The sequence below is a fragment of the Dryobates pubescens genome, chromosome 27 (genome assembly GCF_014839835.1).
Source record: "Dryobates pubescens isolate bDryPub1 chromosome 27, bDryPub1.pri, whole genome shotgun sequence".
Taxonomy (NCBI): Eukaryota; Metazoa; Chordata; class Aves; order Piciformes; family Picidae; genus Dryobates; species Dryobates pubescens.
Window position 1 is genome coordinate 11141365 of NC_071638.1, and position 12345 is coordinate 11153709.

Here is a 12345-nt window from a genome sequence, read left to right on the forward strand (position 1 = left end):
TGACTTTAACACAGGTGTATACACAAACATTAAGCTTCTTTCACCCCTTCACCCAGCACTGGTAGGAAGCTGCTCTTTGTCTTTCCTGACTTCACTGTGTGTTAATCACAAGTGCCTCCAAGACAGCAGCAATCCCTTTCCAAACTGTAGCCTTCTGAAGAATAGCAAACTTGTAGGCTGCTGTATAAAATAAACCAGCTATCTGCCCTCCCAGGATAAACATGTAAAGAGGCATTTCCTTGTGAATGTCCTTAAAGCAGGGCTGCAGGAAGCAGACAGTTTCTAATGGGAACCACCTGTGGCAGATGCAGGGCAGGCTCACTGCTCTCAGGCACTCGCTGTTTGCAGCCATCAGCTTCAACTGTCAGGGCACTTCCAGAAATCATTTTGTCCAGTAACTCAGAGGTTAAACAAGAAATGGGTTTTACCAGCTGAGTCATCTCCATCATCATTACACAGAATCACAGAACTATTGAGGCTGGAAAAGACCTCTGAGATCATCAAGTCCAGCCTATGACCTAACACCACCACATCAGCTAAACCATGCCACCAAGTGCCACATCCAATCTTGTCTTAAAGACCTCCAGTGATGGCGACTCCACCACCTCCCTGGACAGTCCATCCCAGTGCCCAATCAGCCTTTCTGTGAGGAAGTGCTTCCTAACATCCAACCTAAACCTCCCCTGCCCCAGTTTCATACCATCCCCTCTTGTCCTGTCACAAGTTGCCTGGGAGAAGAGCCTGACCCCCACCCTGGCTACAACTTCCTTTTAAGTAGTTGTAGAGAGTCATAAGGTCCCCTCTAAGCCTCCTCTTCTCCAGGCTGAACACCCCCAGCTCCCTCAGCCTTTCCTCATACAACTTTCCCTCCAGCTCCCTCAGCCTTTCCTCATACAACTTTCCCTCCAGCCCCCTCACCCAACCAACTGCACAGACTACAGCTGTGTTATTTCACTCCCATTCAAAGAGCAGCATGACAGAAGACAAACAAATGCAAATACTTTATTGGCCATGCCACAGATCAGAGTTTACCAATATCAGTGAAAAGACTGGAAGTGTCTGCTTCAGTTAAGAATCAACAAGGCCCTTCATAAGGAGAACTCATGAGAGACAACCACCTCCACCTTTAAAGTCCCTGCAACAGAACGGCAGTCTTGTTTGGCAAGACTAGGATTTCTACTGTGAGGCTTGCAGAGAGGTAATTCCAGTTTCAGTCTGACCATCAGGTTAGGGGCTGGAAGGCACCTCTGAAGGTCACTGAGTCCAAGAACCCCTGCCAGAACATGATCACGTTCAGTGGAGCCTTGAAAGTCTCCAGAGATGGAGACTCCATCACCTCTCTGGGCAGCCTGTTCCAGTGCTCTAACACCCTCAAAGTTCCTTCTCACATCAGTTGAAGGTTAAAAACATAGAGAAGGTGACAGTCCCACTTCCCTGCTCAACAGAAGTAAAAGCTACAAAAATGATGCAAGTTGAACGAATCTCATTCAGCATTTCCAGTCTCCAAAGGTAAGAATTATAAACAACTTCCTTTCTCTCTTAGCCAGCATTAGAGTGAAAGAAGAGCACCTGAGCCTTGAGGCCCCATTTTGAGCTATCCAGACACTGAATTTTGATTCTGAAGCACTGTAAAGGCCACATTCTTTCAGGCTTGTCTGGATGTCAGGGATGGTAACTGGACCTGTCCAGAGGATATGGCCCTTGCTTCAACAAACCAAACCAGGAAAGAGTTCTCAGCCTCCTGCAAGCAGGCTAATGGGTGAGTTCATCAGACCTTACATTCCTGTGAAAAACAAAAATCAAGCCTACTCCAGCTTTCCTGTGGAAGTTATGATGAGATCTGCTATGGAGCCTTACATTTGCAAACAAGAACCTGAGCTGTGCTGATCATCGGCCAGTGTCCACAAAGGTTCCAAATGGAAGCTGCAGACACTCCACCTGATTTAAAGACCTTCCTCCTAGCTACATAAAGGATCAAATGCATCATTTGAACCTTTCTTACAGAGCTGTCACTTGTTTCCTGTTATTCCTTAGGGAGTATAGAGTTGAGAGTGCAAAACTGGGCTGTGTAAAAGTTCTGAATCACAGAAGCACCAAGGTTGGAAGAGACCTCAAAGATCATCAAGTCCAACCTGTCAGCACAGACCCCATGACTAAACCATGGCACCACGTGCCACGTCCAATCCCCTCTTGAACACCTCCAGGGGATGAAGAGCAAGTTGTGGTGAGATATGGTGTCCCAATGAGGCACAGGAACATCACCACAAACCAAAGGAAAACCCCAGACTTTAGAAAAGCAGTGCTGTGAATTGGACAGAAGTGCTCCTGTTCCTGCTATACTCCCTGCATGAAGGTGCCACAAATTGGACAGCTGTGCTCCTGTTCCTGCCATACTCCCTGCAAGATGCTGCTAAGTGGACAGAAGTACTCCCACTCCTGCCATACTCACAGAAAGGTGCTGCAAACTGGACAGAAGTGCTCCTGTTCCTGCCATATTCCCTGCAAGATGCTGCTAAGTGGACAGAAGTACTCTCACTCCTGCCATACTCACAGCAAGACAGTGCTGCAAACTGGACAGCAGTGCTCCTGTTCCTGCCATACTCCCTGCAAGATGCTGCTAAGTGGACAGAAGTACTCCCACTCCTGCCATACTCACAGAAAGGTGCTGCAAACTGGACAGAAGTGCTCCTGTTCCTGCCATATTCCCTGCAAGATGCTGCTAAGTGGACAGAAGTACTCTCACTCCTGCCATACTCACAGCAAGACAGTGCTGCAAACTGGACAGCAGTGCTCCTGCTCCTTCCATACTCCCTGCAAGATGTTGCTAAGTGGACAGAAGTACTCCCACTCCTGCCATACTCACAGCAAGACAGTGCTGCAAACTGGACAGCAGTGCTCCTGCTCCTTCCATACTCCCTGCAAAATAGCAGGAGAGGGTCAAGAAGAGCCTTCTGAAAAACCAGCTTAAAACAAAAGGCATTCCAAAAAAATAGGTTATAACGTTTTCCTCCCTGCCAGAAGTTCTCTGGGCAATGGTTCCAAATGAGAATCCTTTGATGTAGGTTCAAATATAAATACAGAGGTCCTGTGGTTTGTCTTGATTCCTGTAAAAAAGAAATTAAAAAAACCCAAGAAAATCTTTCCTTTTTTCCCCCTGGAATGTGAGTCACAGAAGACATTGTAAACAGCTTTAATTGCAATAGCAACTAGTCAGGGTTTGGGGTTTTTTTGGGGGGGTTGTTTTGTGGGTTTTTTGTTGTGTTTTCTTGTTGTTCGGTTGGTTGGGTTGGGTTTTTTGGTTGGTTGGTTATTTCTGTTATTCTTACAGATTAGATTTATTTTTGGCATTTTTCTTTCAGGCAAGCATCTTTTGAAGGATTACACAGGCTGTAACTCCTGGAGGGAATGTAGGTTGCATGGTTTAGCTGATTAGGTGGTGTTGGATGATAGGTTGGACGTGATGATCTTGAAGGTCTCTTCCAACCAGGTTTATTCTATAGTGATGCAGGATATGACCTATTTTACAGCTACAACCCTGTATTAAACCTACTACTAACTAAAGCTAATTTAGTACAGTTACAATTCCTTGCATATTCCTAATAATCCTAACCAGCATATTTAAAGGGGAAAAAAAAAAAAGCAAGCAGGATGTCTTGCAGGGACTGAAATGCTTTTAAACAACTGTAGGGATGGCATTCAACAGGTCCAAGTGCCAGGTGCTGCACTTTGGCCACAACAACCCCATGGAGGCTGGGGTCAGAGTGGCTGGAGAGCTGCCAAACAGAGAGGGACCTAGGGGTACTGACTGACAGCTGCCTAAACATGAGCCAGCAGTGTGCCCAGGTGGCCAAGAAGGCCAAGGGCATCCTGGTGTGCATCAAGAATAGTGTGGCCAGCAGGAGCAGGGAAGTCATTGTGCCCCTGTACTCTGCATGGGTTAGGCCACATCTTGAGTCCTGTGTCCAGTTCTGGGCCCCTCAGTTCAAGAAGGACATCGAGACACTTGAACGTGTCCAGAGAAAGGCAACGAGGCTGGGGAGAGGCCTTGAGCACAGCCCTGTGAGGAGAGGCTGAGGGAGCTGGGGTTGTTTAGCCTGGAGAAGAGGAGGCTCAGAGGTGACCTCATTGATCTCCACAACTACCTGAAAGGTGGTTGTAGCCAGGAAGGGGTTGGTCTCTTCTCCCAGGCAACCAGCACCAGAACAAGGGGACATAGTCTCAAGCTGCACCAGGGGAAGTTTAGGCTGGAGGTGAGGAGAAAGTTCTTCCCAGAGAGAATCATTCGCCATTGGAATGTGCTGCCCAGGGAGGTGGTGGAGTCACTGTCCCTGGAGGTGTTCAAGAGGGGATTGGACATGGCACTTGGTGCCATGGTTTAGTCATGAGGTCTGTGGTGACAGGTTGGACTTGATGATCTTTGAGGTCTCTTCCAACCTTTGATACTGTGATAGGTAGTGTCTCCCTGGGTCCTGCTCTGTTGCATTTGAAAGGTGTGAGGTACAGGATGTTATCCACAAAGAAAGGTGCAGTTCTCCTGCTGTAACTGAGAGGCAGCCAGCTTGCATTTCTGCAAACTGGTTCCTTCACAATCCCGAATAAACCATCATGCACTGCTCAGCAAATGCAGGATGTTTAAATCCCTGGTGTTAGCTGCTAATTAGAGCTTCTGTATAAGCAGTCAGATCATCATTCAAAAAAACAAACAAACCTGCAAGCAGGATGAGGGAACAATCAAAGCTATTCACACTCTAACACCAAATAGAAAATAAAGCTTGCATGATTTGTAGTCTCCCTGCAATGAAATAATGCTGTTGCACAGATTCACAGATCTTTTATCTGAGGAAACAATCTTCACACATTAGTGAGATGGAATCTTCCTCTAATGGCAGCCTCCTGAAAAGCCAGGGTGTGAAGACACATGTGTGCCTAATGCAGAATCACAGAACTATTGAGGCTGGAAAACACCTGAGATCATCAAGTCCAGCCTACGACCTAACACCACCACATCAGCTAAACCAGGCCACCAAGTGCACATCCTGTACTCAGCAATGGTTAGGCCACACCTTGAGTCCTGTGTCCAGTTCTGGGCCACTCAGTTTAAGAAGGACATTGAGACACTTGAACATGTCCAGAGAAGAGCAACAAGGCTGGGGAGAGGCCTTGAGCACAAGCCCTAGAAGGAGAAGCTGAGGGAGCTGGGATTGTTTAGCCTGGAGAAGAGGAGGCTCAGGGGAGACCTCATTGCTCTCTACAGCTACCTGAAGGGAGGTTGTAGCCAGGAGGGAGTTGGTCTCTTCTCCCAGGCAACCAGCACCAGAACAAGGGGACACAGTCTCAAGCTGCACCAGGGGAAGTTTAGGCTCGAGGTGAGGAGAAAGTTCTTCACTGAGAGAGTTGTTCGCCATTGGAATGTGCTGCCCAGGGAGGTGGTGGAGTCACCGTCCCTGGAGGTGTTCAAGAGGGGATTGGACGTGGCACTTGGTGCCATGGTTTAGTAGTCATGAGGTCTGTGGTGACAGGTTGGACTTAATGATCTTTGAGGTCTCTTCCAACCTTATTGATTCTATGATCCAATCTTGTCTTAAAGACATCCAGTGATGGCAACCCTACAAACTCCCTGGGCAGTCCATCCCAGTGTCCAAATGCACCCTCAGCTCTTGCAACAAGGACCTGCTGAATTGTTTCATCTCATCAAATAGCACTGTAGTTAGCAGCTTAACAGAAAACACACAGCCAGAAGACAACTTCACTTCCCATCTCCAATAGATAGATATTTTTAACCTTTATAATATATGGACCTAGAACAATCCCTGTCCCTTGAGGTTTGGGGAAAATGCTTCAGCACTGCACTCATCAGCAGCAATGCAGAATGACCTACTGAGGCTTTTGAAGAACTCACTGGGTTCCAACATTTTCACCTATTTTAATGAGAACTCTTCTTCACCCACAGAGTTCTGCATTCCTGCCTGTCCCTCATGAAGGATTCCAAAGATGGAATAACAGAGGTCGTGGGAAACACTGTCTATGTGCAAGGAGGGAGATAACCTAACAAATACCACACAGCTACAGAATCCTGACTCGGTCATGTTAAGCCAAACATGCCCAGTCCTACATCCTATTCAAAACATTATCCACCTTACTGCCACACCAACAGCTTTCTGCTGCTGTGCAGAGGCCAGCCACATTTACCAGCATGCTCTTTTAGAGGGCAGCTGCACCACTGCTAAGCTGTCCCAGCCCAATGACAAGATGTGGCAACCAAAACTGGTTTCCTACACTGTCCTCACTATCTGTGGCATCTGACTGCTTGGCAGTGCAAGGTGGAAAATCACTCTGAAGAATTCCAACATCTGTTACATATTTCCACTTCCTCAAATTATGACTTATTACTGCATGGCTCAGCTGCAGCTTTTTTTGCCAGTTTGAGGTCCAAGCAGCTAAGAAAGCAGCAAAACTTTACTAAGAGAAAGCTGAGGAATCAGCAAAGCTTTATTAGACCAGGAAAGTTAAAACAGTGAAAATACAAAGAAAAATGATAAAAATGGTAATAAAAGAACCCAGTCTGGGCTTGGACTCAGGGCTCCACTCAGTGCTATACAGACAGCACATGGAGGCTATAATTTATCAGAAACTGAAATGAAACTTAAAAGCATTTTTCTTCATTGCTTGTATACCAAAGAAGCTACAGAAGGCCATCCACCAGCAAGAATGCTTTGCTCAGAAAGCAGTTAGAGCAACTCAGAAAACTATAGAAATCCCACAAACTTTGAGCTACTAAGGATGAAGGGATAAAGAAAAGATAAAGGAAAAGAAGAAAGTATTAAGTAGCCCTTCTGTGTTTTTGTTCACAGAATCACAGAAACATTCAGGTTGGAAAAGACCCTCAGGATCACCAAGTTCAAATGATAACCCTACTCTCCAAGGTTCAGCCCTAAAACATACCCCCAAACATCACATCCAAACGACCAGTGAAATGAATTCTAACTCATTTCACAACCTGGCCTGGTTTAAGGCCCTCTGCTCTAGTAAGCTCCCCCTCAGACCGGCAGCAAAAGTGACACAGAAAAGCCTGTGGGCCGAAATAAGGAGAGTTGGGCTAAGATAATGGATACTTACCTTGCCTTGTTTCACAGAAAAGCAAAAGCAGCAGCAGCAGCCAGCCGTAAGATGACCCCTCCCACCCCACAAGCCTGCAGCCAGACCAGAAGAAAGGATCTGATATGAAGCACTCATGAAGACAATTTGTGCTGATGGGCTGCTGGTGTCCTCCTGCAGGTGAGGATGATGTCACCTATAGCTGGCCAGCATTCTACAAGAGCTCAGTTGTAAGGACCAAAGATGAGCTACAGAAACTAAAACTGTGGAGAAATACCACACAGCTCTCAGATCTGCTCCTACAACAGCTTGTGAGTGAACAGAATCTGCCAGTGTAGATTCTATTAGACCTAGAAATCCTGGCCTAAGAACTCACACCTGTCTGCTTGATTAGGCTTCAACTCCCCAGTTTTATATTACAATTAAAGGTGATAAACCTTGAGTGAGTTGAGTGAGAACTGACTTGAAAGCTGGATAACAAAACACAGAACTTTTTGGGATCCAAAGGAGTATTAAACATGTTAAATGCAGATGTGATGTGAACTGGGCACTGTGTTACATCCTAAGGCCCTTGCTTACAACCCAGAGCAAGGCCTTTACATTGTTGGGTTCTCCCCAGGTGCATCTGAGTGTCTTGAACACATTTCTGCATTTCTGGCTGTACCTTCTGGGCTGTGCTGCCAACAAAACAAGTCACAGGAGCAGTATTTTTGCTCAGTCTGTAAGCACAGTGTCACAGTGTCATCCCAGAATGTTTCCAGACTTCATGCGCTCCAGCCCTTTTCAACACTCAGAGAATGATATTAGGCTAGCAAGCAGTATGTTCATTTCAAAACTCAACCTGTTTTCTGCAAACTCATCTGTACTTGCTTTGTAAGCAGAGCTTTAGAGTAAGCACTGGATTATGGTAGCTCTGTGCAAGACACTCTTCCTGGGGGCAATCCCAAGCACTGATATAGGCTGGGCAGGGACTGGCTTGAGAGCAGCCCTGAAGAAAAGGCCTTGGGGGTGCTGGGTCATGAGAAGCCCAACAGGAGCCACCAGTGTGCACTTGCAGCCCAGAAAGCCAACCAGAGCCTGGGCTGCATCAAGAAAGCATAGCCAGCAGGTAAAGGGAGGGGATTCTCCCCCTCTACTCTACTCTGGTGAGACTCCACCTGGAGTACTGCATCCAGTTCTGGAGCCCCTATTACAGGAAGGATCTGGAGGTGCCGGAACATGTTCAGAGAAGGGCCACGTGGATGATCAGAGGGCTGGAGCTCCTCTGCTATAAGGACAGACTGAGGGAGTTGGGGCTGTTCAGTCTGGAGAAGAGAAGGCTCCAAGGAGACCTTATTGTGGCCTTCCAGTATCTGAAGAAGGCTACAAGAAAGCTGGGGAGGGACTTTTTAGGGTGTCAGGGTAATAACTCTCTCAGTCTGGCTGCATATGAGAGGTGCTTCAGCCCTCTGATCATCCTCGTGGCCCTTCTCTGGACACATTCCATCACTTCCATATCTTTCCTGTAATAGTGGCTCCATAGCTGGACTCCAGGTAGGGTCTCACCAGAGTGGAGCAGAGGGAGAGAATCACCTCCTTCAACCTGCTGGCCACAACTCTCTTGATGCAGCCCAGGATGCGATTTGCTTTCTGGGCTGCAAGTGCACGCTGGTGGCTCATGCCCAGCTTCTCATCCACCAGAGCTGTTTTTTTATTGGTTGATGCAAGATTTCTGTGAAATGAAAATAGGTTTGGCCAGCAGATGTCTGTGTCAACCACCTGAGCCACACCAAAAATGCAACCAAATCCTACACAATCAGATCTTGCACTTAACTGCACCCATTACAAATAATTGAATGCTTTCTATAAGACTACAGAAAGTGGCAGCAGTCAAAGGAGAAAGAACTGAGTTACTCTGAGAGCTCTTCTCCCTTCTCCATTCTGTTCTAAACAAGTTTAACTGTTAGAAACCTCCTTGGATCCCCCAGATCAAGAGCCATCATTTATTTTACATTTTTAAGCAGGTGTTCACTGCTGTGCTGAGGACATAAGGTGCAGACTGCTTCTCTTCTTTGGTCGTCACAGAAGTTAATATTTTTTTCAGACAGGGAAGAGCTGAAACTAAAAGCAAAATCACAGCTGCCTGTCTGTGCAGATCCATACCTGAGCACTAAGAAGTTCTTCACACTTCTGAGAATGCTTTTCAATGGCCAGCAGATACTGCTTGGCAATAGCTGCTTCTTGTTGCTCCACTGTGGATTGCAGCAGCGCCTGCAAAGGGAAAGCAGAGCACATTCAGAGGCAGAACTGTTATGTGTCGGTGTCCTAAGGCTTGTGTGCAACCCGATTCTGGAATGTTGTTGTGGATTTGGAATGCACAGCTGCTGAAGTACCTTTCTATGTGCAACTACCTTGCTTTCAGCCAGGACTGGCAGGTTTTTGGATCTCAGATTTCTTAGGCACAGCCTGCTTGAAAAGCAGCAGTGGAGAGCAGATAGAGGAGAGTATTTCTGACAAGCACACTCAGCCAGGGGAGACCACACACGAAGAGCAGCAAATGAAAGCTGCTGAAGGGGAAAAAAAGCCAGACAGACTTCCCTGGCTGACAAAACTCCACATCCTCTCGGCACTGGCAGAGCCCCCATGGGCCAAGCATGATCTTCACAACCACAAGGCAAGTAAAAGCAGATGGAAATTCTGAGTCATTTCAAATATAAAAGAGCACTCCACCCCCCCCACCCCCCGAGGGAAGTTCACACCCCAGGGTGAAGCAGTGCACGTCCAAGTGTGGAAAGGCAAGGTACCGAGACAGTAACACCAAAAAAATAGAAGAGGGTTCAGTTAGGAACCTGTGTGTGAGTTCGTGCACAGTCTGCCCCTGTACACTGCACTGGTTAGGCCGCACCTCGAGTACTGTGTCCAGTTCTGGGCCCCTCAGTTTAGGAAGGAGGTTGACTTGCTGGAACGAGTCCAGAGAAGAGCAACAAAGTTGGTGAGGGGCTTGGAACATAAGCCCTACGAGGAGAGGCTGAGGGAGCTGGGGTTGCTTAGCCTGGAGAGGAGGAGACTCAGGGGTGACCTTATTGCTCTCTACAACTACCTGAAGGGAGGTTGTAGACAGACGGATGTTGGTCTCTTCTCCCAGGCGGCCAGTACCAGAACAAGAGGACACAGTCTCAGGCTGTGCCAGGGGAGGTTCAGGCTGGATGTGCACAGGAGGGCCTTCCCAGGCTCTTGTGTGTGAGCTCGTGCACAGGAGGGCCTTCCCAGGCACTTGTGTGTGAGCTCGTGCACAGGAGGGCCTTCCCAGGCGCTCGTGTGTGAGCTCGTGCACAGGAGGGCCTTCCCAGGCACTCGTGTGTGAGCTCGTGCACAGGAGGGCCTTCCCAGGCGCTCGTGTGTGAGCTCGTGCACAGGAGGGCCTTCCCAGGCGCTCGTGTGTGAGCTCGTGCACAGGAGGGCCTTCCCAGGCGCTTGTGTGTGAGCTCGTGCACAGGAGGGCCTTCCCAGGCGCTCGTGTGTGAGCTCGTGCACAGGAGGGCCTTCCCAGGCGCTCGTGTGTGAGCTCGTGCACAGGAGGGCCTTCCCAGGCGCTCGTGTGTGAGCTCGTGCACAGGAGGGCCTTCCCAGGCGCTCGTGTGTGAGCTCGTGCACAGGAGGGCCTTCCCAGGCGCTCGTGTGTGAGCTCGTGCACAGGAGGGCCTTCCCAGGCGCTCGTGTGTGAGCTCGTGCACAGGAGGGCCTTCCCAGGCGCTCGTGTGTGAGCTCGTGCACAGGAGGGCCTTCCCAGGCACTCGTGTGTGAGCTCGTGCACAGGAGGGCCTCCCCAGGCGCTCGTGTGTGAGCTCGTGCACAGGAGGGCCTTCCCAGGCGCTTGTGTGTGAGCTCGTGCACAGGAGGGCCTTCCCAGGCACTGGTGTGTGAGCTCGTGCACAGGAGGGCCTTCCCAGGCACTGGTGTGTGAGCTCGTGCACAGGAGGGCCTCCCCAGGCGCTCGTGTGTGAGCTCGTGCACAGGAGGGCCTTCCCAGGCACTGGTGTGTGAGCTCGTGCACAGGAGGGCCTTCCCAGGCGCTCGTGTGTGAGCTCGTGCACAGGAGGGCCTTCCCAGGCGCTCGTGTGTGAGCTCGTGCACAGGAGGGCCTTCCCAGGCGCTTGTGTGTGAGCTCGTGCACAGGAGGGCCTCCCCAGGCGCTTGACTGAGCCCTGCAGAATTTGCAGCACCTGACCACAAGATAAGAAATTTCAACCCATGCAGCCAGGTGAAAAAGCCCCAGGTATGATTGGAGGCATTCCCCTCAGGCTTTCTAAGGCAGAAGGGCTACTTTGAGCCAGGATTTACTCATGTTCTGTCAGCCTTTTCCCCCAGCATTATCAAATATTGATGTCACATTCCCAATACTCCTGGGGTTATTTACACACTGTGCAGCAAACTATTTTTACCCAGCAATCAACAGGGTGAAGTGGCTCAAATGACTGCGAGTTCAAACAGACAGAGGTTTGTAGACAACAGGCCTCTGACCCAGGTGCAGACACAGACAAGACTCTCATCTTTCAAAGTAGCTGTATTTTAGGTATTTACTGAACAGCACAGAACACACAGTAAATAGTCTTTTGAATGCATAAACCCCAAATATCTGCTCACAATTCCAAGACACCTTCCCAAATTTTCCACTCATTAGCCTCTTTTGCCCAAAACAGTGCTCGTCAGTAATAGAGTATCAGAATCAACCAGGTTGGAAAACACTTCAGAGATCATCAAGTCCAACCTATTATCTAACACCTCCTGACTACTAAACTGTGGCTTCAGGTGCCACATCCAATCCCTTCTTGAACACCTCCAGGGATGATGACTCCACCACCTCCCTGGGCAGCACATTCCAATGGTGAATGACCCTCCTAGTGAAGAACTTTCTCCTCACCTTGAGCCTAAATTTCCCCTGGTGCAGCTTAAGACTGTGTCCTCTTGTTCTGGTGCTGGTTACCTGGGAGAAGAGACCAACCCCCACCTTGCTACAACCTCCTTTCAGGCAGTTGCAAAGGGCAATAATGTCTCCCCCGAGTCTCCTCTTCTCCAGGCTACATACCCTCAACTCCCTTAGCCTCCCCCCATTAGGGCTGTGCTCCAGGCCCTTCTCTGGACACATTCATGCATCTCAAATGTCCTTCTTAAACTGAGGAGCCCTGAAGTGCTCAATAATGCACCTGGTGAGAAGAGGGAAACAGCCACCAAACATCTGGGAAATGGTGGAATACCTCAAGTGGATTTTTC

The 12345-nt window shown here is 48.8% G+C and overlaps 1 protein-coding gene across 1 annotated transcript in view; it reads right to left on the reverse strand.

Annotated features, from left to right (window-relative positions):
• Positions 1 to 12345, reverse strand: part of CCDC91 (coiled-coil domain containing 91) — a 105027-nt gene that overhangs the window by 41133 nt on the left and 51549 nt on the right. Inside the window, exon 8 of the mRNA XM_054173897.1 lies at positions 9238 to 9345. Within this exon, the coding sequence (XP_054029872.1) occupies positions 9238 to 9345 (108 nt within the window). The remainder of the gene's footprint in view (positions 1 to 9237; positions 9346 to 12345) is intronic.